Raw genomic sequence first — 27,948 nt, 5'->3', positions numbered from 1 at the left:
TTTGCCAAAGTTACACCTAGAATCTCACAATTTTACTGCAACCAGTTAATGAAGCCGCCAACCTTTGAGGAAATTCACAAAGCATTGAAAAGTATCGGTTCTGAGAAAGCTCCAGGGCCGGATGGTTTTACAAGTAAGTTTTTCAAGACATTTTGGGATACAACTCAACCTCAAATTTGTGACCTTGTGACCAATTTTTTTGAAAATGTGGAACTTGAAAACCCTTTTAACCACACAAATATTACCCTCATACCAAAATCAGATAACCCAATTTCGGTTAATGATTATAGACCCATTGGCTTGTGCAATGTGGTCTATAAGATCATTTCCAAACTACTGGTAGATAGGTTGAGACCAATTCTTCAATTCCTTGTCACTCCGTACCAGAGTGCTTTTGTGCCTAATCGAGCAATTCATGATAACATAGCTATAGCCACTGAGATTTTTCATCACATCCGATCTTCACCTCCTACAAAAAACCCAAAAATTGCCATGAAACTGCACATCAAGAAAGCCTATGACATCCTAGATTGGGGTTTTATCAAGCAGACACTAAACTCACTAGGTTTTCCAGCCAAGTTTGTGGAATACATCATGCTGTGTATAACTTCAGTGACGTATGCTAATGGTAATCCACAGGGACACACCAAGCCAACAAGGGGACTCAGGCAGGGTGACCCACTGTCACCATACATCTTCATCTTGTGCGCTGAGATCCTATCCACCAATTTGGCCATTTTGGAAAATGCGGGAAAACTGAAAGGGTTATGTATTTCGTCAAACAGCCCGCCAATTCTTCATTTGATGTATGCAGATGACTTGATTATTTCTTGTTCAGTGAATCAGGAAACATGCGACAACTTGAACAAAGTGTTACACAGCTACTCTGCCTCAGTAGGACAAGCAATAAACTTACAAAAATCGGTCATTATATATCACCAAAACACCCCTCCAAGTTTTCAACATTGGCTGACTCAGATGTTCAACATTCCAACAATGGAAAATCCTCCTAAATACTTGGGAGTGGATTTTAAGATTGGACGAAACTCGTCACCAATTTTTGCTCAACTGCTTCAAAGATTGGAAAGGAAAGCGAAAGGGTGGATGGCAAAATGTCTCAACCAGGCGGGAAGATGGTTACTCATAAACTCAAGCCTAATTCCTACAACCAATCACATTATGCAAACGCAATTGCTACCGGTCCATGTTCACCAAAAAATATACAAGATTGCGAGGAATTTTTTTTGGGGTCATGATAAGGCGACAAAGGAGTTGCATATGGTAGGCAAAGAGAAGCTTCACCTACCAATAAAACAAGGAGGTTTGGGAATCAGAAATGCCAGGAAACACAATTTTGCACTTTTGGGAAAGCGAGTCTGGCAAATTCATGAAAAATCAAACACAATATGCAACACTCTCTATCGAAGCAAATACTTGGGCATGGAATCGATCTTGAGAAGACTGCAACCTCCACAGGCAAATGCCAGCCCGGCATGGAAAAATATTACAAAAATATCCCATTTTGTGCAGGAAAATTTTGCAGTCCAGATTGGGGATGGAAATTCTACTACTATTAAAGAGAAGTGGATACCACTGCATGAAAGTATACCAAACTTTATTAGGTCATATGTGCGACAACCTAGTAAGTTCTCTGATGGTACCACACTCTTTCAATTGGAATACTGAATTGTTGGATAATATTTTCCCCACTAGCATCAGTAGTGCAATACGAGCCATTCATATCCCAAATCCACCTTCTCCGGATAAACCAATTTGTCCTCATGCCAAAAAGGGGCAGTACGCGGTTAAAAGCGGTTATGCGATGCTTCTCAAAAATACAACCGCAACAACCAACCAATCTCCACAGATGAGTGCAACCAACATGGAGAAAAAGTACAACACTCTTTGGAAAGCAGACTGCCCCTAAAAAATCAGACTTTTCCTCTGGAAAGTCAGCCGCAATGGTCTACCAACGTTTGATGCTCTGCATTATAGACACATAACCACCTCCAACATGTGTCTTATCTGCAACCAACATCCAGAAATGGTGCAACACTGCCTTTTTAACTGCCCACGAGCGAGGGAGACTTGGGAAATGATGTGTAGACATGTAAACAGCTTGGCCAACCAATACAATGTTTACAACATCATTGCCTTACCACCTTACCGTGTCCAACAATCATTGCTCAGCAACAACATTGCGCTAGAAGCCAATCTGGGAACCAAGGGTTAGGTGGAAGAACAACAATACCAGCTTTGATACAGCAACCTGTCAACTTTGAGTCTTTTCTGGAAATGCACACAAGGAAGGAGGATTTCACGTTGGCTTGTTATACAATGTGGAATATTTGGTTAGCAAAAAATGCTAAGGTCTACAACAACATAGTGCAAACACCGAAACAAATATTTCATATAGCCTTATTCCTCAGCCAGGAATACAAATGGGCAGTCCAACACAATATTTGCAACCAACACGCTACACAACAACAACAACGGGAAAGGTCGACAACTATTTGGGTTCAATGGAAGGCCCCCCAGAACCAATGACTCAAAATCAACACTGATGGAGCGTCCAAAATGAACAATCAAGGAGAACCAGAGATGGCTGGAGCGGGTTGGATCTGCAGAAATGAACATGGTACAGTGATTACGTCTATGGCAACACCACTTGGAAAAACGACACCAATCGTGGCAGAGACATGGCCATTACTACTAGCTGTGAGGATGGCGGCCCTCAAAGAATGGAACACCATCCAACTCGAAACGAACTCAACGACGCTGTTAACACTTGTCTCGAAGGACCCCTCTGAGGCACTTTGGATCATACGAACTTTGTTACAAGAAATACAACAACATCTCCATTTACTACAGGCTTATGTGATAACACTCACATATAGGGAAGCGAATCAAGCGGCGGATGGACTTGCAGACTTTGCAGCAAAAAACAATTACAACACGGGATTGGAATCAGTAACAGAACATCAACCCACATATGGGAGCACACTCATCTTGATTTCCTTAATGTAATTGTTATGAATGACTCGGTGGGGACTCGTTACCCAAGAGAAGTTCCTGTTTATTAATAATGAAACTTCTTCTTTTCAAAAAAATAAAAAATAATTTGACTTCATCTTACTAAAACTCTAGCACCCATGTCCCCTACCGGTATCATCCACTTTTTCCACAAGCGACACCTTTTCTTTCCTATTAAGTTGGTGATCTTTTTTTAATTAAAAAAAAATCTTTATTCATCAGGAGAGAAAGAATTACAAGAGTTAGATGGAAGCCTGACAACAAGCTGGGCTTCAATCCCTTTTTAAATGAAAACTCCAATCCCATGGAAAAGAAAATCCCCCACTATGACATTCGCATCATGGCTACCCATATAGTTGCACAATCTTTTCGGAAACTCCGCAGTGTCACTACCCAACTCCCCTAAAGTAGAAAAATCCAACACGCCAAGACCAAAATCCTGAGAAGTACACTTCTCTAAATATTTGGTTCTTTTTCGAGTGACAACATCATCAACTGCCTTACCAGGAACAAAGGTGCGCACCCCACCACCTGTAAAAGGAGAAACGACTGTGATATCCGCACACACATCGTCCCCATTGTTCCAGTTGTACACTAATATATCTGTAGGTATCAAAGACACGCCAGTATCTGATAATCGTGTTCATATTATGACGAATAAAATTTTAAAACTTAAGAAAGTTGTAGTTCCAAATTATGAACGTCTATTATTGTTTCAGACAATCTTATATGTCACTGAAATTCAAAAACAATCACTAGTCGTCAAATTCTGGACGACGTGTTTTGATTATGTGATCTGAAACCCATTTCATCAATAAACTGATTACTTCCATAATTTATTTTACACAATTAATACTATCCATTAATATATTAATACTTTGCCATATAGTTTAGTGGTGGAATCTTCCATGATACTAATAGTTTAGGGATTAATTAATGTTTGGTGTTCAGCAAATATTCAGTACCTAATTCACATTTAAATAATTAAGGATTGGTACCTAGACCTGCCGTTGACCGTTATCATCAATGTTTGACCAAATTTGTTTTTGTTTTATCAAACTTTTATTATAAAGATGCTTAAAGTTACAAATTCATCCTAATAAGCTAAAATTTCTTCCCCATCTCTTAGTCACTCTCAAACCACGCCCGCATACAAAGTTTTGGTTAAGAGATCCGTGTGAGTGGTGAAGGAATATGGTTTAGGTGGAGTTATGGAGATGCTCTTTGCCATCCACTTCCGATTCGCTTATATTTGAAAACTGGGTGTTTACACTACGTTGGCTTTTCAATGTGCAAAAATTTGTAAGCTCATTCGTTTACATTTATATACTGTCTGTGTTCGATTTCTTAATCTATTGCATATAACTTTTTCACGTTCTACTACTAAATCCTTACGTTGTTTTCTTAACATCTTAATTAGTCATATCATATAAATGATGGTGTTTGCCATTGATGGTGATGATCATCGATGGAGCTTGAAGAAGATTAAGAGTAGTTATCGATTATGGAAGGATACGAACTGTTGGGTCATTTATAATTCAGTAACTGATTCAAGTACCAGTCAGTAGTAGATTGAAATCAAACGCTCTGCAATTCCTTAACCGTTTTGTCCTAATAATGCTCTATCACGGTTTTCTTCTCTTTCAATTTTTACAAAAAACTAAATTCTCTTTATATAAATCTTGTTTTGTCAAATCTATTTTGATTCGTAGGATTCATGATAGATTTTGCAACAATAGTATTAGGATATATTATCTAAATAAAGCTTAATCGTTGATTTAAAGATGTACAACAATCTAGGGTTTAATTTCTTTTTTCTTTTTTATTTCTTTTGTTGTGATAGTCTAATGGCCTGTTATTGCCATTATGATTTCTTATTATATGTTATCTTAACAGATTTCAATAGCCTTTGTGGCGATTTGTTCAGAGATATACACGGGTATATCATCAAGGATGCTTCATTCCGGCGTGACGCAAATCCAAACATTTAAGTCCAGGATCTATGGCTAACAGTGATGATGTTGATTAAGATGTTCAGGGCATATTACTCATTTCAATGGAGATTCAAGATCTGAAGATCAAATAATCTAAATTAAAGATTCAAAAATAAAAATAGTTCAATATGAAGTTAGTAACCATTAGGAAAACATCGATATCTTCAATGAAAATATATGTATATATTGGGTACCTTTAATGTTCTTTATCACTTCTTCTATTTTAGGAAATCTTATCATTATTTGTACTTATTACTGTAATTTCTTCATCGATGTACTGTAAAACTCTGTCGAACAAATTAATGAAATTTGTTTTTCCATCAAAAGCAGTAGAATGAAATTGAGGCTACAAAGAAAACAAATAGCGTAAGAGATGTGGAAAAAGACAACCCTTTTTCTTTAAGGGTAAAATCGTAAAATAATAATACTTCAATAAAAGTAAAATGAAAAAACAAAATATAGGATGGTCAAATGTCGACTTTGACGGTCAACGACTGGTCTAGGTACCAACCATTAATATTTTAAATGTTGGGGTACCAAAGCTAGGTGTTGGACACTTGCTGGGTACCAGACATTAAATAACCCATAGTTTAGAGGTTATTCCCTTATTTCTTAGTAAATTAAACGATATAAAAAAATAAATAATTTATTTTGTTGTGTATTATAATTAATGAAAAAGGATATTGATGAAGAACAAGATAAAATTGTTGAAGAAGAAGATAAATAAGAGTGATAATAGTTATAGTCAAATTTATTTTTACTTTTGTAGGTTGGTTGTTTGAGGGTAAAAACTGATTCTGCTGTTTTTGATAATTTGGGGTGTGTTGATGAGAAACGAGTTCAAACCCTAAACAAATGCACTGCATGGGAATGCTTTTAGGTTCGAGAGATCAATCTGTAAGACTCTGGCCTAAAATTGGAAATGGTCGTTCCAGATTCAATTCGGTCACAAGGTGAAGGAGAAGGGTTGATCTTAGGGAGGGAAGTGAAGAAGGTGTTTGAGATTAGAGTGTTGAACTATGAAGGTGTGGCTATTTATGACTTGCGTATCAGAAAATGGTTTCTGGCTTACTTGTGTTGATAATAATCCTACTCAGTGGGGCTCCTGGGCTGATTTGTGTGCTACCATCTGTTGGTTTATTTGGAAGTCTAGGTGTGACATGGTTTTTAGAAACATAACTCCCTGTCCTAGACAAACAGGAAAACTAATAATAACTTATTTGATTGAAACTAGGAGACTCTCTCAAATTGAGAAACCCAATTGTTAATATAAGACCTGTTACTACTGCCCACCCCCTAAGTGAAAAAGTTTCATTTGCTTGTCTGTCTTCCTTTGACAACCTTACAGGTCTAACAGGGCTTGGTGTTTGTATTATAGGACCATCAGGGGAAATCATTGGCAAGAGAGCCAGAAGCATCATAGCTCATGGAAGGGAAGAAGGTGAATGCCAAGCAGTTCAAGAAGCTTTAGATTGGACATCCCAACTATTTTGCAGATCTTTCAACCTATTGGGAAGCAACATCAACATCATTAAAGCTCTCCAAGGTGGGATCAGAAGAACAAGTTGGAGAAACAATGAGAGAATGGAAAACTTTATTTTGTGTCTTCAAAACTTTGAATTAGTTTTTTGTCAAACCTTTAAAAGGGTGAATTTCCTGACCTCCAAAGGTTGTATATAGTCGGAGGAAGATTACAAAGTCCTCAACTATGGGATGCGCCTTTAATCTCGGATTACTGCCAGTAACTTTCTTTTTTATCTATAAAAAAACATAAATAGATAAATTCTTTGAGCTTTGCTCCTATATTTTCTTTATGTATAAATCCTCCTAAATAAGGGTCTTAATAAAAATTCCACGTAATATTTTTAACACCCATTATTGGAGATGCTCTAAGAAATTGTTGGATCATGTTTTGATCCTAATAATTCTTACCAAATTGTTATTTGATTCGGTTTTTTTCTCCACAAGCCAGACAATACCATTTAAAACTTGTTACTGTGGTGTTAGTGTTACTTATGTTATTTAGGATAAGAGGATATTTTGCTTCCCAAATTTTGAAATGATGATGTAGCAATTGATTAGCTTGGATGGATGTCTGTTCTTCAGGTTTACATCATTTAATCTCTGCTTATAAGGATTTGGACCCTGTTAGGGTTGTAATCAGTCAGTAAGGCCTGTCTTTATTTTTTTTCTTATAGAAAAAAACACCGTAACCATGGTACAATACCGTCTACGACCTCGTTTTCGTCTAGCGCGCTACCCTCAACAATCTCTTTTTCGTCAAGTAACTTGTATCTATTCCTTTTTAGTCCATCCTGGTTAAGATCTCTGGCTTTTTCACCCAGGTCGAGTTATTTATTTTTAATGCAACAGAATTAATATTTTTTTTAAGCTGTGCATAGGGTGGTGGTGGTGTTGACGACGACCATTTCGTTCCGTTTCTGAATTCGGTGGCTGTCTCTTTTCTTTTTAGTGTTTTTATTTTCTCTTGATGATAAGAGAGTGGATTAGTTGACACGGCCTAATCTAGTCTAGTTAAACATAGAAAATGTCAAACTACGACCAAGACATGCCAGTAGACAATTACCTTGAAACAACCACAACCACCACCTAAAAGAATCAAAATAAGAACTTTATGAAAACCAAATGAAATTTAGTTTGTGGTCATACAAATTTACATGATATTGGATTCTTATTGGTTGCTTCAACCAAATTATTTTGTCTTCTAACCCTATGTATCACATAGGTGTAATTTGAAATTCTACCTGAAGTTTATACAAGGAAATAACTTCTTCATAGGAAACAACCACAACAATTTAGTGTCATTTACACATTTTGGAAGGCTTTTAGATTTAGTATGTGAGCCAGACACACTGGTGGACTGTCTCTTTTCTGGATTCAGGTATGCCAATTGTCCATATCATTTGACACATACAAGATCAAAGGTAATATATATATATATATATATATACCCATGTATTTTAGTCTGGTTTCTTTTGTACAACAAATAAAGGTAAAAGGTATCCTTTCCATCCAAGGCAGAGTTGAATTTCTTGGATATGTACGAGTAAAATGAAGTAAACGAGCTTGTAGGAGAAGTTCTTTGGAAAATACTGGCATTGCTTAGATTAGAAAAAAAGTCTGGGTGCACAATCATCAGTAGTAGCAACATTGCAACTGAAAACCTAATGTATTTAGCTAACGTTCACGTCAATCTTTTTTAGAAAAGAAAGAAAGCAAAAAAAAAAAAAAAAAAACATCACTCACTCAGTTTCTCCACTGTACACAGAGAGAAGACTACCCACCTCTCTCCTGATAGGAGCGTTTCAACTGTTCTACCAACAAAATACTACTCTAAACATAGAGTTTCTTGCTCCCCCTACCTCTAAAAACAATATCCAAACATAGATTTTTCAACATTGCATTGTCTTTACATGAGATGACTACAACCAATATTGTATAGAGAAAAGAAATTTCAAGGCATTTCCAGCTAATGCAATCTGGAGTGAGTAGTACACCGAGAATGTGAAGAAATTTAACGTCATATGCTACCTGGACAAGCGTAGTAGATCGTAAAGTATCGACCATGTCGAGGCAAACAGAATTCACACAGAAAGTGTTGCATGTCTGCGTCGGAGGAAAGAACATATGGCTATGTCTCAGACTCCCAAAGATTCAAATCAGAATCAGACATCTGCAGGTAATCTCTAAGAGATGAAAACTGTGCAAAACTTAGCTAATTAAATATGCGATGACTAGTCCTGGATAAGAGTTCAACAATTAGAAAATTAATAACGACTAGATTATCAAGGTAACCTATAAATTAGTTTTTACTCGCAAGTTTTCGATACAAAACTCCATGATAAGTCTTATCCCCTGAACAAATCTGCAACCAAATGTAACATTTTCATTTCGTGTTTCATAACGACACATTGTTCTTTAAAACTCAAATGGACAGATACATATCGAAAATTCAAGCAAGCTTCTCAAGGATCAAAAGAAACAAACCCCTACGTAAGTGTAAGTTTATCCATTTCATTTTTGTTCTTTTGTTGTTCACTTTCTTTGTCTTATTTCATTATTCTCTTATTCGTTTTTTCACGAGTCTTTTATCCATATACGAAAAGCTATTAAGCTGGTTAGCGTTTGCAGATTGGTTCTACTAGCCATTAGTGAACGGATGGTATGATAAGGGGCAAGATTCATCATTCTCTACAAAAGAATCTTCAAAACAGATTACGCTAATAGGTCGTGGCAGAGATCGTAGCTCTGAAAATGTAGCTGATTTGTCCATGGCACTTGCTTTTGCGCTGAAGAACAACGGGAAACACAAGAGGATGGGGTCATCAGAAAACTCTTCGACGACTTTCCTGCATCACATTGGAAAAGTGGATTTGGTGGAGGTGGATAGAAGGTCAGATATACCTTCAAGTGGTCGATTTCCTACTCCTTCACTTCTGCACATACAAGAGATCTCGAATGGTGCGGAGAAGCTGAATCAAATCTTCACTGGTTGCTATGATGGCTTAAATTCTGAAAAATTCTCTGTTGAAATCGGGCACGAACTCCTCAAAGGAGCCATGGATTTGGAACAATCCTTAAGAATGCTTGTAAACTTGCAAGGAGTTTCCAAGAACATGGTTATCCCTCAAAGAAAGCAACGGACAACAAGACTGTTGGAGGTTGAAGAGGATCCCAGTCATACCACTGAAACAGTCAACAAACAGATGAAATCAGAACGACCAAAGCTTTCTTTCAATAAACTATCAAGAAACTCTGCCGAAGATGTTCTACAGACTACAAAGAGCAACCTCATAAAGCAGAAGCAGTTAACCTTATACTCTCCTACAGAACCCCAAAAGATCAATTCCGCAAAACAGGCTCCTACTACCTCAAGTGAAACCGTTTCCCATAGACGCTCAGCCAGCTGCGGCGAAATTGCAAACACCATCACTTTGACAAACTCAAATAAGCACTCACGTTCAGACTCTCAACTGAAAAGGGGGAGACTATCAAATGTTGTTGCAAAACTTATGGGTCTGGAAGAGTTTCCAACACTGATATAATCAAAAGCTGGAGGGTTATACGACCCAGCTATCAAGCAAGAATCATCTGTAGCCTATAATTCTATGAAATCATTGCACGAAACTACAAAAAAAATTATACCCGAGACAATGCATAATGATAAACTTCGTTAGCGCACATATGAGCCAAAAGTGCTGCCAACCAACAACTCGGAAACCCAGATTGCTGACAGAAGCTTGGTTAGGCAAAATGAGACTTCCGAGAGAGTGGTTCACAAAGAGAAATCACATCCTAATGAGCCAAAAAATTCTGAAACTCTAGCGAGAGAAGAGGAAAAGAAGACGAGGCAGAATAAACGAAATATGAAGGAACAGAAAAACACAAGGAATGGGGACACAAAGGAGAAGGTGTTTGTGGATGAATTGCACTTGCCCCAATAGATACGTAATCAACCAGAACCAGTATTTATAAAGCAAGAAAAAGCAGCAACCAAGGAGACTATGCTCCAGAAAGAGAGGACAAATGCAAACGACAAGCTATTGACATCGACCAAGCAAGAAAATCCACAACAAGATATCCCATGTCAGCCACGGTACAACCTCAGGAAATCGGAGTCGAAGAACTCAAAGCTTCAAGCAGCTAAAGAACAGATAACCGTGAAAAGGAAGCTGCATCCGAAAAATCCAGAAGAAACTGAGATTATGCAAAAAGTAAACGCATCAAGGTCAATCTATGATGTCGTGGATTTGCAACAGAAGCTAACAAATAAGAATCCTGCCACAGTTCGTAAAAACCCAGATAAACCTGATGATGTGATAAAGAGGAGCATTCGTGAAGATCTAATCAGTCAACAAAATATTATTATACTCCAACCTGAGTTAAGGAAACATGCAAAAGAGAATTTCAACCACAGGATCATTCCGACAGATAGAGATACCGATGAGGAGATATCAAAAGTTGAGATTATGACACCTGTTAGCATCAAACTGATGCAGAATAAGGTAGAAGGTACTGAATTACTTAAAATCATGCCCCCAAGAATACTAAACAAAAAATTAGGCAGTGACTCCCCTGACAGGCAAGTTATGTCACTAAAGCAGCCGGCTTCAGTTTTGAAAGAACCAGAGAAGAGAAGGCATGAGAGGAATGTAGCACAAGTAAGCATCATGCTAACTAGAGAAGAAGAGGAAGAAGCAAACATCCAATCACCCATATCAATGGAAGCTACACACACAATTCCTAGAGTGACACCCTCTGTCAGCTACTCCACTGCAGATGAATACCAAATGCTAAACGAAGACCATCAATGCAAATGCCAAGGTAAGCTGTCCTATTATTTATATCATTACATCAATTGAGCTTATAGGATCAAGAGGATATGCAGGGTTTTAGTGACTTCCTCTATCTGTGCACATAGTTAATCTCTAACTCATGTGCTCGTTAATTTTGTTATCTAAGCTTTGTTCTACTATTATGCAGATTCAAAAGACCACAAAAGTTTCCAAACCTTTGCAAGCTTCAGTGGTTTTGCTTTCCAAAGATCTACCATTTCAGTCTACAGACAGTTCAATTCAAATTAAAGGTAAACTACATCTTTTACCCACCAACATGATTTCAGCATCCAGGTTCCATTGCAGCATTCCTGTTCAGTATAACTATAAAGTGTAGTAGAAGAACAAGAACAACAAAACTAACAATATTCTTTGATCTTACAGCCTTACAGGAGAGCAGCATTATAGATGTTGCTAAACCTTTACAGCAGGAGAGGCCCAAATCTGAAATACTAGGGTCAGCTCCAGCAAATGAAGATCACCTCAAGCAAATACTTCTTAGGAGTCGAGTTTTCCTTAATGCAGCTGTGGCACTCTTCAGATTTCAGTTTCCTGTAGGTACCCTTCATTGCAGTACCAACAAGTGTCAAGATGAAGATAGTAAACTGCTTTTAGACTCTGGATACGAAACTATGAGAAGGAAAGGAAAAATACAAGAGCTCAATTGCAATCCTTGTTTAGGCATTTCTGTTGGGTCCAAGAAGGTTAGATGCTTGGACAGCTTGGTTAAGGAGTTGAGTGAGGACCTTGAAACGTATAAGTACTCTGCTAATGAACACATTGAAGATGAAGCAAGCCACCTACACTATTTGCTCCAGAAAGACATCGAAAATAAGAATCCAGTCGTAAACTGTATGTGGGATTTTGGATGGAGTGACATAATGTTTTCATGTATTGAAAAAGAGGAAGTCGTAAGGGATGTGGAGAAGCATGTGCTCAATAGACTGATAGATGAGATTACTAGAGATTTCATACATTTAAGTGTTACAATCTATTAACTATATCAAAGCTTTGAGGAAACCTATAGGGTTAGTTTTTCATTCCATTACATCTGGAAAGGGTGTTTTTCGACGAGGATGTTGGAGTAAAAAAGATGAAATGGAAGTAGTGGTTTTAGGAAGTGGTTTATAGGAGTAAATTGTGATTATTTGAAAGAGAGATGGTTGTGTTTTCAGGACATGGAAAATATGTATAGAATACTCCTAAATATTTTGTAATTGTCAAAAAGATGAAATGTAGATATAACAAACAAAGGAAAACAAAAATGAAGTTTACTGACTTACCGGGATCTTCACAAAATCCGCACTTGTTCTAGTAACGGATTCATTCGAATTCACTCTACTCTCTGGTGGATACCTGCAAGATTTTAGGATTTGTTATTTATAAATTTCCACTAAATCCCCTGTCATGAAATATACAGGGGTGGCTAAAACATGATAAATTTTTCAAAATCAACGCATTTCTATCAGAGAAACCCAAAATTTTAGGGGCGGTGGCGTGGATGCTGACCTCTAGGGCTTCAATGCGATTGGATCGATCCTGTTTTTCATTGGTTTCGATTCCAGTAAAAACTACATATTCATGTTTTTGGTATACCCTCGTTTAGGTATATACAGAAAGAGATAGAGATAGGCATAGACACCCATTATAACTTGTTATATTCCTTAAATTCCCAGCGGAATGAAAACATACTGAGAGCAGTTTCCATGGAATGAATAAATTTCATGAAAAATGTACTCAACAAACATGAAAAATTGATGTTTGTATTGCAGTGGAAATACGAGGAAGACAAAGAAGCAGAGGAAAGTATCTATTGATTAGAATCAACTGTGTTACATCCATATATGTAGGAATTACTGGCCAGTCCAGTTCTAGCAGACCCGGTTAATGGCTAGTCCACCCGTGGAAAAGATTTACTTTCATGTTTTTGGACTAGATTATTTACTCTATAGTTCAAAAGCTTCGTGGAGACTATAAAGTGTATTTTATAAATTCCTAAAACACCCTTCCAGGTCTAATTAACACATGTAAATGTTACTAGTACTATGTTACTACATACTAGTAGTATCAATACGGTGATGCTGCATATTAATATGTACTATACTAGTAGTAACAAAAATATCTTATTGTTACTAGTAAATTATGTAACTACTTTACTATACTAAACTAATATACTAGTATACTACTATAGTATAGTATACTAGTAAACTAGTAGTAACTAGTACTAGTAGTAAAATATGTAGTATCAATACATAACAATTTTTTTTTGATATGTAGTATCAATACATAACATACTACATATCAATATGTAGTATCAATATATAACATACTACATATCAAACATACTAAAAATATCTTATTGTTACTAGTAAATTATGTAACTATTTTACTATACTAAACTAGTATACTAGTATACTACTATAGTATAGTATACTAGTAAACTAGTAGTAACTAGTACTAGTAGTAAAATATGTAGTATCAATACATAACAATTTTTTTTGATATGTAGTATCAATACATAACATATGTAGCATCAATATATAACATACTACATATCAAACATACTACATATCAATATATAACATACTACATATCAATATGTAGTATCAATATATAACATACCACATATCACATAACATACTACATATTGACATGTAGTATCAATACATAACATATTACTACTAGTATACTACATATGTTATCACTACATACTACATACTAGTTACTACTAGTATATTACATACTACATAATGTTATTACTACATACTACATACCAGTTACTACTAATTACTAATAGTATACTAGTTACTACTACTACTAGTAGTAACTAGTATACTACATATGTAATATGTAGTAACATATGTATTATTATACGTAATGTTATATATTAGGGTTAGTAGAGTAATTTTACTCTTTTCAAAACTTTTTTGGACTAGGGAGTAAATATTTTTTGGCGCTAGACTAGCCAGTAACCCGGGTCGGATTTTCTGGACTAAACAGTACATATAGGAAAAAGACCCTAAACACTATATTGGGCCGCACATCCATGGGATACAAGCCCTACAACACTCCCCCTTGTGCGGTCCAGTAGAAATTCACATATAGTTCTTCGAGTATAGTTCTTCAAATTTTATCCTCTCCTTGATGACTTGTGCCGAAATCAATTTCCTCATTAAAGCTTTGACAAGGAAAAACTCAGTGGGATAAAACCTTGGTACAACTCTTCACATGTAGTACTTCACATGTTATCTCGTACTTTACATGTAGTTCATCACATGCAATACCATCTTCAAAGATTGACGAGTCTAAGTTAATTAGCTCGTTAAAACTTCATCAGGAAAACCCAGAGGGATAAAACCTGAACTAATTAAAGAAAAATAATAGAATACTAAGAAATCTTAGAACATAGTTGGATTCGTATATGTTGCCTCATTAAAAACCTTGACAAGGAAAATCCAGTGGGATAAAACCTTAACGAAGGGAAAAGAGTACAACGTGAAAGATGCAATTAAAGGTGATCTGTTGCAGATGATCACTTTCTCCGTTGAAGTTGACTAGTTTCTTTACAACTCTTAAGGAAGAAAATCCTCATGCGAAAGGAAATAGCCTTAGCTGGGAAATTACATTTCCGGTGTTTGTTGTTGTCTCATTAAAAACCTTGATGAGTAACAAAACCCTGTGGGAAAAAGCAACCTCGGTAAAGGAAAATAGTTCAACACACCATTAGATGCTCCCCATGATGTCAAACAATTTTCATTAGTCTAATGAAATCAAAAGGAGATTATCACACATTACTTTGGTGACTTGAATGTTTATAAGACCCTGTTGTTGATTCTGGAAATTAAGTTGCTTAGCGGATTATCACATTTCATTTCTTTGATTCAGATATTTTCAGCAATATCAACGCGATCTTTATGTCTGCAACGTTCAACATACTTGATGTTTTTTTAGTATTGTCTCGCTAAAAACCTTGTCGAGTGACAAAACCCTTTGGGAAAAAGTATTCTCGATCGAAGGGAAAAAGAGTACAACACAGCTTCAATTTCGAAGTAAAATATGTCGACATCATATCCTTGGATCCTCCCCCTGATGTCGGCATCTCCCCCTGATTACTTTCAGAGTTGTTCCAGTCAGTTACTTTAGTCATGTATTTTTCGAAACTGAATATTGGTAACGATTTAGAAAATAGTCTACCATATCTCCCCCTGATTACTTTCGTTGGAGAAGAGATTATTGTTCCTTCATAATCAACAACTTTTGAATTGCACTTTCATTAGCATTCCTTTTTATGTCTTTGCAGGAATAAAAAAAATTTATATCAATGGTTACTTTTAAGTACATGATTACATTCACTATACCATTTCAATGACGTTGCGTTGGCGCGGAGCTATATCTAGCTAACAAGTTCCCTGAGGATGTAACATTTAATCGAGTACATTATTATACTAAGTACAACAATGCATCTATTGTACTTAGATATGGGAATTTCATCTCCCAACACATCTTCGTCATATTCCTTTGGACGAAATGGTTACTTACTTACATTTGAACCTCGACTAATCATGGGAGTGCTATCAGGATGCATGTCTTTGTTAAATTGCCTGAAAACTTTAGACATATCAAACTGGTGGAATAGTATACCACAAGCTCAGTATTCGATCGAGCTTTTCCTAGATTTTTCATCTCAAATTCGGATTTTAAATAGCTTTTAAGGTCTCTTATTACATCAAGAGTACACATCATGTTTGTACCATCAACATAAATATCTACAATTCCAATTCAGGAACTTTCTTTTGAATACGCAAGGAAAAATAACTTACTTGTCTATCCCCTCCAAATCAAATAGCCACTTAGACGGATATACCACATCCGTCTGATTGCTTGAATCTATAAATGAGCGTTCTATCTAACTATAAACTCACTCTGTGGTTTAGAGTCATTTTATTTGGGCAACAAAAGTCTATCAAGTACTTTTGTACATATCTTATATCTCTTGATTCTTTCATAGATACGTAACAACCACATACATATGCTGCATTTCAAGTCATTTTGAAATTACCAAGCTAACTAAGTAGCGGAAAGCTATAATGTTCGTTACAAGAGAACAATTCCAGGGCTTTGTGAGAAACCTCGCGCCACAAGGCGAGTCATTTTACTTTAAGACTGCTTTCTTCTCATTATGCTTTGTGACAAATTAATCATGTATGTCCAATAGGCTTTACACTTGGTTGGTTAGCACTACCACACCAAATCCCTGTATATTTGTCAAAGAACCAAGTTCTACTTGGATTGTATAGGCCAAATATGCTCTTCGTTGAAATTAAGCAACAAGGAGCTTGGTTCGATCTCATCTTGCTCTATTTTCTTAAGCAAGTGTATATGAAATTAATCATAAATATGCTCGCATGATCTTTCCATTGACTCGTGCGCATTCTCATAATCCACTTGGGATGTCATTGTTCTCTGGAATCATTAAACTTTGGAGCGTCCTCCAATTTGATTCATGGACATATTCAGAGACAATCTTATGAGATGATTTTTGATGATATAAGTAAGTTGTGCCTTCCTCACTACTTCCTTTCTAGGTGAGGATTGATCTAACCAAGTGGTCTCTCCAACTTCCTTTATGGAGCCACGGCCTCAACCACACTTCCACTAAGTGTAGTTGCAACACCTTAGTCTATGGTGTATATCCCTTATTGAGGATTTGTAACCTTGCAGGTAGGTTTGCAGCTGGTATGTGTGATCTCATCACTTTAGCGACATCAATGTACGTACATTCTGAAAATCGATTATTCTTTCACTTCACATTTACATTTTTGGAGTACAAGAATCAATATGAGACTCAATGGGAACACACTCACGACAATTCCTGTCGTTCCCTTAGAAAATACTTTTTCTTATCTCCCCCTAACGACGGGAAGACTGTCTCATTAAAGTGATAACCTGCAAATCTAGCGGTAAGAGATCTCCTGCCAAAGGTTTTAAAGTGCGGATAATTGTTGGAAATTCTTGTCCAACATAATCACTTAATCATTTCAATGACCCATCATAGTACGATGTGGATTCGTAAGGGCACATATATGGTGCAACCAAAAATGCGTAAGAACACAAAATGTCAGGCTTATATCCAGTTACCAACTGGTACGCAAAGAATGGTTGACCAATTGTGGGTCTAAAACGAATAAGTGAAGATGCGTGTAATATTGCATATTCCCCAAGCAGTTAAAGGTAGGTTTGTACGCATAACCATGCCTTAGGCACCATATGTAACCTTTGATGATAGCCTTTGCGAGACCATAGGGTATATGATGCTCTACATTGATCCTATTAAACATGCAATAACCATCAAGTCCTTTTGATGTATACTCTCTAGCAATTACAAGGGGTGGTAAGTCCTTAGATGTATAATGTGTGCTAGTAGTGTTCCAAACGCAACATTACTTGGAAACTATAACTAGTCCAAAATGTCAAAAATTCCACGAGGGCCATAAGTCACTTTAATGGTCCGCATTTTGCATGGATATTTTTCTAAATATCACATTGTTTTATTTGTAAAAATGAATTGTTTACCATTTTCATTTTAGGATGGTCTCGATCCTATTTTACTGAAGACTTTGTAAAATGAGTGATATGCTCTCTTGCTTAAAAGCATAATGGGAGGGAGGACGGGGTTGTGCATCTAGTACCTTAGAAAACACTTATTCAGAGATATGTCGTTACTTTGCATTCTGTCAATCTTTTTCCCGTTGTCTCGTCCACTCAAAGACAGTGATGTACGTATGAGTCCTTTCAAAACGAAACATCATGTCACAACCAAAGTTCCTTTATGGTTATATCAAAGTCTGTATGAGTCAATTTCCAACATTTCATCGTCGGAGTCGATATGGATTAAATAATCCAAATTAATACTATAATGATTTACATTTCATTAAATTGACTCATTAGTTTCTCTAAAGTATATTTCCTTCCAAATATATTAGAGACTATAAAAGATGCAATCAATTACATTCTCATGACTGTGAGATTCCACATAATATCCATTTGCATGGATTTCTTTGGAATTTAACAAGCTGTGATTATCTCTCGGTACATGTAGAGATTTTGTGACGTCTTTGTTCTATCTCGAAAACAAATTTTGATTAGTGTTGTGTTCGATGATCCAATCCTCGTAGTCACATTATAAGGAAATAGTTCAACAACTAGTTTAAATTCCTTAAGCTAGTAAAAGAAAAACAACTATGAGTTAGACGTTTGGGTCTTGAGAGTTTTAATAAGTGGTGTGGCCTTATTACGTAATAAAAGTGGGATTCAACTCAAGTACTTTAGACTGAATATATATATTACGTTTCACCCAATATATCTCAAGTGCTTTAGAGAATTTATGTCTCGTGTTTTCATTCCATAGGTGCAAATATTGGATCTAGTTCAACTGAATAAGGTAGTCAATTGGCCCCGCAAGTTCTTGTTGCCATTAAATTTGATGTGAAAATTGGTTGCTGCAATGATACATACATTACATTGTATGTATCAACACATATGACCAGGTGCATTTCCAACTCTTTCATTTATGATGGGAGCTAGAATTACATCTTAGCTGGGGTAATGGCATGAATGATTGCATTCAAACCGTCGGAATTTTGCTTTGCAGCAAGAATCTTAGCAGGGTCATATGCACCAATATCCTTTGGAATGATCGCATATCCTACTGCAACAACGGGAGCATCATAGCCATTAACTACATAAACCTATGATTGAAAATCACGCGCTTGAATAAAGGCACGCATAACAATTTTCCACCATAAGTAATTTGAGCCATCGAAGACTGGTGGTACGTTTATTGAGATAGAACTTCTGTCCATATCAGATCGCTACAAACACAGACTTATAAGGTCTTTAACGTGTTTGCCTGCTCTGATACCAATTGAAAATGCGGGGGTACAACAACCACACCCAACAATTTGTTTGGCAATCTGAGAGGACTTGCTCCAATATACTTTCTAGAAAATCAACTAGACAGTCAGACTCAATCTAGAGAAAAGTATATACAAGAGTTGATATCTCTATCTCTCAATTCAATCTGCAATCAGCAAATAGAAATTTGGGAGCCCGATTGAATATAAGAGGAGTAACTTGAACGGTACCAAAGACCAATTTTCAAGGATCAATCAATTTCAATCAACAACCAAAGGTTGGATTTCCTAATTGATCGATACAATGCACAACCTGTGATATTTCAATTATATAACATAATATAATGCGGAAAAGAAATAACACAGACACCATAATTTTGTTAACGAGGAAAACCGAAAATGCAGAAAACCCCGGGACCTAGTCCAGCTTTGAACACCACACTGTATTAAGCCACTACAGGCACTAGCCTACTACCAATGAACTTCGGACTGGACTGTAGTTGAACCCTAATCAATCTCACATTGATTCAAGGTACAATTTTGTTCCTTACGTGTCTGATCCCAGCAAGATACTACGCACTTGATTCCCTTAGCTGATCTCACCCACAACGAAATTACGACCCAAAGTCGAAGAGTTGATAAACAAATCTGTCTCACACAGAAAAGTCTATTGGAACAGATAAATCTGTCTCCCACAGAAATACCTATGAGTTTTCGTTCAGTCTTTTGATAAATCAAGGTGAACAAGAACCAATTGATAAACCGGTCTTATATTCCCGAAGAACAGCCTAGTATTATCAATCACCTCACAATAATATTAATCGATTAACGAAACAAGATATTGTGGAATTACAAACGATGAGACGAAGGTGTTTGTGATTACTTTTCTATCTTGCCTAACGGAGATATAAATCTCGAGACAATTTTACAATTGTACTCAACACGATAGAAACAGCAAGATTAGATCATGCAACTACAGAGAAAATAGTTGGGTCTGGCTTCACAATCCCAATGAAGTCTTTAAGTCGTTAACCTACAGGGTCTCGTGAGAAACCTAAGGTTAAAGGAGAATCGACTCTAGCTATGCAACTAGTAACACACAAATGTGTGGGGATTAGGTTTCCCAGTTGCTAGAGTTATCCTTTATATAGTTTTCAAATCAGGGTTTGCAATCAAAGTTACCTTGGTAACAAAGCATTCAATATTCACCGTTAGATGAAAAACTTGATTCAACCAAGCTAATATCTTTCAACCATTAGATCGAACTTAGCTTGTTACACACAAATAAAATGTACCCTCATTTAGGTTTATGTAACCGTACCTAAATGTGTACACCATGTTGGCTCAACAATAGTTAACCGAAGTTAGCCATATGATTACTCTCATATCAACCTTATTAAACTTAACCATAACTAGTTCAAATGACTCAAATGAAACTAGTTAAAGAGTTGTTCAATTGCTATATTCTCATAGAAGTATACAAGAACACAATTGAAGCAAAATCGGTTTGATTCACTCGAACCAATTCATGAACATTATAGCCATGGTTTGCAAAGAATGCATTCCTTATTATATAAATGTTTAAGTTCATGTACACAATTGATTTTAGAACTTTAACCTTCAATTATGCAAACGGGTACGCATAGTTGAAATACCTGGACCAAGATTGGATTTCGCCAGTATGCAAACGGGTACGCATACTTCCAATCCCAGCAGAAATATTCAGACATGAACCTTACGCCAGTACGCGAACGGGTACGCATACTTAGGTTCCCGGATTTCTCAAGCCAACAGGTACTCGTACGGGTACGCATACTATGGTTCCCGGACATGGATTACATATGTGTAAGAGTACACAACAAGTCATATCCAATAATGGTTAAGTGTTCTAAACTCTTATTTCAATCATTAAAACTTTCTTAGAGGATGACAACAGTCGTTTTCACACACTATTAGCATTAAAGCAATTTTCAAGTTATTGAAATAATCATAACGAAACATTCCAAGTCTACACCAAATGATTGTATCACACGAACCATGTAAGATGTTACTCGGCAATTTTCACATGATCATCTTTTGACTTGCGTCAAGAATATAAGATGAACTTGGTCGAAGCGAAAGCTTGCCAACACATATTCCGAGAAATATGTAAGCGGGTTAAACTCAGCTCGAAATCTCAAATATGCATAATAGAAAACTATATCGTAACACGACTTATGTATCAATATAGGAGATAGAGTAGAAATAGACTTTCCAAGTGATAGATGAGTTTCAGTCTCCACATACCTTTTGTTGATGAAGTTCCACAAGCTCTCCTTAGTAGTTTTTCGTCTTCAAATGATGAACGTCGTGAAGTCTAAGGCTCAACTACACAATATACGTCCTAGTCCGGGACATCTATTAGTAGACTAGAAGTCAAGACTTATGGTTTTTATCACTAACATTGACAAACATGCTTGAGATAGCAACGCATGCGAGTTCGACCGAGCAGTGCTCTAACAAGTTTGACCAAGGACATTATATCTCGATGAAACTATAGACAACAAAGATATCCTGGAACTAAAGGGATCTATAAATACTCATCATTATCTTCTCTTGGGAGAGGACTTTTGGATGAGCTAGGATTAGAGAAAAGATTCATATCACTACTTTCTCTCTCTACTTTCTTTCTTATTTACTAGAGCTGCATACTTTCTTTAATGGAGTTCTTCCACCCAAATGTAACAAGATTAATAATAAACTTAACATCTTTACCCGTGGACGTAGGTTAGAATTAACCGAACCACGTAACTTCTTGTGTGATTCTTCTTAATTACTTAATCATTTACTTATTGAGTTATCTCTGTTTTCTGAGTTATTTGTTCATCTGAGATATCTCTTTATTTAGATTATTTGCGTACTTGCCTCTGTATTACATACATAACTTTGTTTTCTTAGTATTCACTCTTACAAAGTATCTTTATTTACTTAGTATATGATCTTCTGAGCAGATCTCATTTCTGTTAGCTCACTGCTCGGTCGAACTCGCAAGCGTTGCTATCTCAAGCTTGTTTGTCAAGTTTATTTGTCAAAACTATAAGTCTTGATTTCTAGTCTACTTATAGTTATGTCTCGGATTAAGATATAATGTGTAGTTGAGCTTTAGACTTCACGGAGTTCATCGATTGAAGACGAAGAACTACTAAGGGGAGCTTGTGGAACTTCATCAACAAAAGGTACGTGGAGACTTGAACTCATCTATTACTCATAAGTCTATTCTATTATATCTCATATTGAGACAAAGTCGTATATCTATATAGACTTTACATTATACACATTTGATATTTCGATCTGAGTTTAACTCGCTTATATCTTTCTCGAAATATGTGTTGGAAAGCTTTTTTCTTTAACCACGTTCATCATTATTCTTGAAGAAAGTCAAAATATGATCATGTGAAAATCACCTGGTAACATCTTACATGATTTGTGTGAGACAGTCATTTGATGTAGGCTCGGAATATTTCGTATTGATCATTCGATCACTTGAAAATTGCTTATAAGCTAATAGTTTGTGTGAGACAGCTATTGTCGTCTTCTAAGAATGTTTCAATGATCAAAATGGGAGTTAAGAGCTAAAACCCATGTCTGGATACATTATGGTTGTGTACTTAGTGTACGAACTGTTTTGACGGAATTCAGGACCGGAAGTTTGCATACTCATTTGCAAACTTATTCAACTATTTAAGTCAGGGTACTTAATTTTGCATACCCGTCCGCAAACTGATTTAACTGTTGAAGTCCGGGAACCAAGTTTGCGTACCCGTTCGTAAACGGTTTCAACTGAGTTCGGTCCGGAGGTAAAGTTTGCGTACCCGTTTGCAAACTGTCGGCTTGTGACCAATGTCCGGAACTTAAGTTTGAGTACCCGTTTTCAAACTTAAGTGGTTCAAGTTCTAAAATCGATTAAGTATCATTTCATACTCATGACCAAATACATTTATAAATTAAGGAATGCAATCTTTGGAAACCGTGGCTAAAATGTTCATGAACTGATTCTTTTGAATCAATCCAATTTTGCTTCAATTGTGTCTTGTATACTTCTATGAGAATATAAACAACAGAACAACTCTATGAGTAACACAATTAGATTCATTTGATTACCAATTGATCTAGAAGTGTTAAGATGAACAGGGTTAAGAGAAAAGTGTTCATATGGCTAACTTCGGTTAACTGTTATTGAGCCAACTCAATATACATGTTTAGGTACGGTTACCCATATCTATAGGAAGGTATATTTCATTTGTGTGTAACAATCTAAAGACCATCTAACGGTGGAAAGATATTAGCTTGAATCTTGAATCAGGTTTCATCTAACGATGAATATTGATTTCTTTGTTACAAAGTTATCAAACCCTGATTTGAAGACTATATACGGGAGAACTCTAGCAACTGGGAAACCTAATCCCCATACCTCTTGTGTGATATTAGTTGCGACTAGAGTCGATTTTCCTTTAACCTAGGTTTTTCCTAAAACAATTATAGGTTAACGACTTAAAGAGTTCATTGGGATTCTGAAGACAGACCCAACTATTTCTTTGTAGTTGCGTGTTCTGATGTTACTTTGTTATATTGTATTGAGTACTATCTTCTCTAATATTTGCTTGAGATTTATCTCCGATAGGTAAGATATAAAAAGTAATCACAAAGCTCTTCGTTTCATTCTTTGTGATTCCACAATAACTTGTTCTACTACCATATAGTTAAGTTATAGTGAGGTGATTGATATTTCTAGGTTGTTCTTCGAGAATATAAGACCGAATTATCAATTGGTTCATGTTAACCTTCATTTATCAAAAGACGGAACAAAACTTCATAGGTATTTCTATAAGAGACAAATTTATCTATTCAAATTGATTTTTATGTGGGAGACATATTTGTTTATCAAGTCTTCGACTTTGGGTCGTAGAAACTCTTAGTTGTGGTGAGATCAACTAAGGGAATCAAGTGCGTAGAGTCCTGCTAGGATTCAGAGGTGTAAGGAACGCGACTGTACCTTAATCAGTGTGAGATTGGTTAGGGATCAACTACATTCCAGTCCGAAGTTAACTTGTAGTAGGCTAGAGTCTGTAGCGGCTTAATACAGTGTGGTGTTCAAATCAGGACTAGGTCCCGGGGTTTTTCTGCATTTGCAGTTTCCTCGTTAACAAAACTTCTGCCGTCTGTGTTATTTCTTTTCCACATTATATTTGATTATATAATTGAAATATCACAGGTTGTCCGTAGTTCAATCAATTGGTAAATCCAACCTTTGGTTGTTAATTGAAATTGATTGACGCTTAGATATTGGTCTTTGGTACCATCCAAGTTATTTCTCATATTGATCCGGCTCACAGATTTCCATCTGTTTGATTTGAGAAATTGAGATATAACTCTTGGATATATTTTCCTTGATTGATTCTGACTGTCTAGTTGATTCTCTAGGAATTATATTGGAGTTAGTCCATACAGATTGCCTAAACGAAATATTGTGTGTGGTTGTTAGACCCCCGCTTTTTCAATTGGTATCAGAGCAGGCAAACACGTTTAATACCTCATAAGTCTGTGTTTGTAGCAATTGGACTCTATGGATGAAAAGCCATCTCTTTAAACGTACCACCAGTATTCGATGGCTCGAATTACTTATGGTGGAAAATTGTTATGTGTGCCTTTTTCCAAGCACATAATTTTCAATCATGGGTTCGTGTAGTTAATGGCTATGATCCTCCTATTGTTACAGAATGAGATGTAACTGTCCAAAGGATATTGGTGCATATGATCCTGCTGAGATTCTCGCTGCAAAGCAAAATTCTAACGGATTAAATGCTACCATTCATGCCATTACCCCAGATCTTCAGCATCATGTGACTACATGCACTAAGTCTAAAGATTTGGATAATCTTAGAAACTGTATTCGAAAGATATTCCTATGAGAAAGGAGCTAGGCTTCAAAACCTAAATTCAGATTGGAAAAACCTTCGTATGGTTGATGAAGATTCATTTGATGAGTTTAATCACAAAGTGTCTGAAATTGTTAATGCAACTTTCGCATTGGGTAAGACTAATCCTGAAAAGGACATTGTAATGAAAATTCTCAGATCGTTGCCAGCTAGATACGATTATAAAAAACATGTCATCGTTGAAGGAAATAACCTTGATACACTTTCCAGAAACACTCTTGTTAGGAAGTTAAAGATCTTTGATCATGAGATACATCCAAATCTGGAAAGGATATTGGTTTCAAAGCATAAAAGTACACTAAATTGCTTGACAAAAGTAAAAGTATTGGTACCGCTGTTGTTGATCCTATTGAGACTGATTCATCAGATAAAGATCTTGACAACTCAGTCTCACTGATCACAAGGCAGTTTAGAGATCTTCTTTTGAAGATAAGTAAACGACTCGTCAGAGATAAACCTAGGTCATCAGTCAAACCTCATGACCGTGCTCATCCTAAAAACAGGGACACCGTCGATACTGATGATGAGGATATTCCACAGTGATTTAAGTGTAAAGGTTTTGGTCATTTTGCTAATGAGTGTGCAAGTCGTAGAAAATACACTTGGAACAAAGGTCTTGCTGCAACTCTTGATGAAATGTCTGATCACTATGATTCGAACAATAATGAAAAATCAAGTGTTGCACTTCTTGGTGAAAATATTGATTTTGATAATTGTAGCAATACGTACATCAATCTTGATATTCTTCCTGGAGAAACTTCGTCAACCACTATAGAGGATAAAATGGATTTTTCCCTGTCTACTGAAAGTTCTATTTCATATGTTTCAAGTACCTCAATTTGCTTAGAAGCATGCCTATGGTATCTGAACCGTCCTCTAGATTGACATGTTCTTATTGTACTTTTAAGGGTCATGAACTCTCTAAGTGTTACAAGTACAAGCATAAAATAAGATATGTCAACAAACTTCAGTGGAAAGCAAATCAATTAGCAAACAAGCTCAAACTTGTTCATAAGTCTAATTCATCCGAGGTATGTAAACTTAATACTTCTACGAAAAAGTTAATTTCTAAAGAAATAATGAGACCTCTACGGAAAAGAACAAGGTCTAAACATTCTGTGAAAAGGGGTATTAAGAATTCTGTACAAGAAGTGTATGGTGGACAAATTATTGTTCACCTCAACATAGCTTAATTGTGTTGATGGTGCATCTTGTCTCAAGTGCCTGATTTCAAAGAGACAAGAAACGTGCACTGATCAGGCTTTAGGAAAAAAAATTCTTGTTCTATTTTTTTTCTTTCTTCTTTGTTCTTTTGGAATTCTGTTGATCTTTTCATATCATAAATTGGTATTGAAAAGTTTTTCCATTTACATTGAAAGAGGGTTAAAATCGATAATTCTACCTTTTTTAGGGTTATGAATTGGTCGTACGTGAATCCTACTTTGTATATTGTTTCATAATCGTACATTCCTTTTTCCTTCCCTGAAAACTCTTTTTATCACAAGATTGCTTGTAGAGCTTTAATTGTGTGTTTCTCTCACAATTCCATATTGGAATGGAGACTCCAAGCATCATATCTTCTGATGGAAAGGATGTCAATATGATTGTTTGTCCATCAATCATGAAGGAAAAAGATAAATCTCATTCCTCTTTATCTTTAAAGAGAAAAAGGAAGAATGTGAAAAAACCAAGGGTTATTCCCTTTAATCTTCAGAAGTTTTCTGGTGTTCTTGAAGAGTTGAAGGAAATGATTAAATATTTTTCGTGGTTGTAGTAATGATGATAAGGGGTATCGTTCAAATTCGGACTTGTGAAGGTAATGGATTTTTAGATTTATAAAACATTATATACACAAAAATATTAACAATGGTGCAAGAGGTACTGGGGTTTAGGATTCCACCGAATTCATTTCTTAAGGTTCAAATAATGATTCTTTTAACAATTATAGCTCAGTAAATATATAAAATATATTGACTCTTATATTTGCCAAGATAAATTCTCCAAATATTAGATGTAAATGTTATGCATGAGGCATCAAATCATCTAAGCTAAGCATGCCGCATCAAATCAAATGACAACTAATTTTTTCAAATCATAATTTCAATTAAAATTAGTGCAAAAGTCATGAGAAGAATTAAATATAATTACCCAAGTGTGAAATAAGGCTTCCTCCATCACCCCAGTGTTGGGGTTTAGCTCATCATGGTGTAATTCATCTCAAAATATATTATTATTGCTCCAAAGTTGATTACAAATGAGTAAACAATGCAACAGAGAAATCGCAACAGCAGTTCCTGTTGCGAAGACGATGTTGGACTGATACAGAGAAACAAATGGTGACGGAAATAAAGTTCTGTGGCTGAATAAGCTGTTGCAAATCGGTTGAAGAAACTGTTGCGAAGATGAAGAAACTGTTGCGCTTCGGATGAAGAAACCGTGGCCGATTCCTTGTTCTTCAGACAGCAGCAGCAGCAGTTTCTCTGTCAATTTTTCTCTCAATTCCTGTGGAGTCTACACTCCTCCTATAGACCCCAAACTCTCGACAGCCCTTCCTTGTGATAGTAGAAACCTATTTATACACCTAAGCCTCATTGAATCTCGCCATAACTCCTCAAAAATCTTCACAATGAAGAAAAATATTTTTGAGAATAATTTCTTATTTCTTCCTCTGTGTACG

The 27,948-nt window shown here is 36.1% G+C and overlaps 1 protein-coding gene and 1 long non-coding RNA gene across 4 annotated transcripts; one reads left to right on the top strand and one right to left on the bottom strand.

Annotated features, from left to right (window-relative positions):
* Nucleotides 1-8,830: 8,830 nt before the first annotated feature.
* LOC113342218 lies at nt 8,831-13,165 on the bottom strand. Of its 2 annotated transcripts, XR_003356515.1 has the most exons (5): nt 12,893-13,165; nt 12,667-12,739; nt 11,804-11,946; nt 11,657-11,694; nt 8,831-9,734 (listed from the first exon to the last, which is right to left on the bottom strand). It is a non-coding gene; the product is annotated as an uncharacterized LOC113342218 (long non-coding RNA). The 2 variants fall into 2 exon arrangements; XR_003356516.1 differs by lacking the exons at nt 11,657-11,694; nt 11,804-11,946; nt 12,667-12,739; nt 12,893-13,165 and adding an exon at nt 9,862-10,107.
* LOC113342217 lies at nt 10,323-12,610 on the top strand. Of its 2 annotated transcripts, XM_026586829.1 has the most exons (4): nt 10,323-11,130; nt 11,197-11,372; nt 11,532-11,634; nt 11,768-12,610. In XM_026586829.1, exons 1-3 carry the CDS (start codon nt 10,553-10,555, stop codon nt 11,630-11,632), a joined length of 855 nt encoding a protein of 284 aa, XP_026442614.1. In that variant the 5' UTR covers nt 10,323-10,552; the 3' UTR covers nt 11,633-11,634; nt 11,768-12,610. The 2 variants fall into 2 exon arrangements, with proteins under 2 accessions (XP_026442614.1, XP_026442613.1); XM_026586828.1 differs by having other exon boundaries at nt 10,323-11,372.
* Nucleotides 13,166-27,948: the final 14,783 nt, after the last annotated feature.

Source organism: Papaver somniferum, unplaced genomic scaffold (genome assembly GCF_003573695.1).
Source record: "Papaver somniferum cultivar HN1 unplaced genomic scaffold, ASM357369v1 unplaced-scaffold_35, whole genome shotgun sequence".
Lineage (NCBI taxonomy): Eukaryota > Viridiplantae > Streptophyta > Magnoliopsida > Ranunculales > Papaveraceae > Papaver > Papaver somniferum.
The sequence above is the reverse complement of the archived record's forward strand: the minus strand, read 5'-3'. Positions and strand labels throughout refer to the sequence as shown.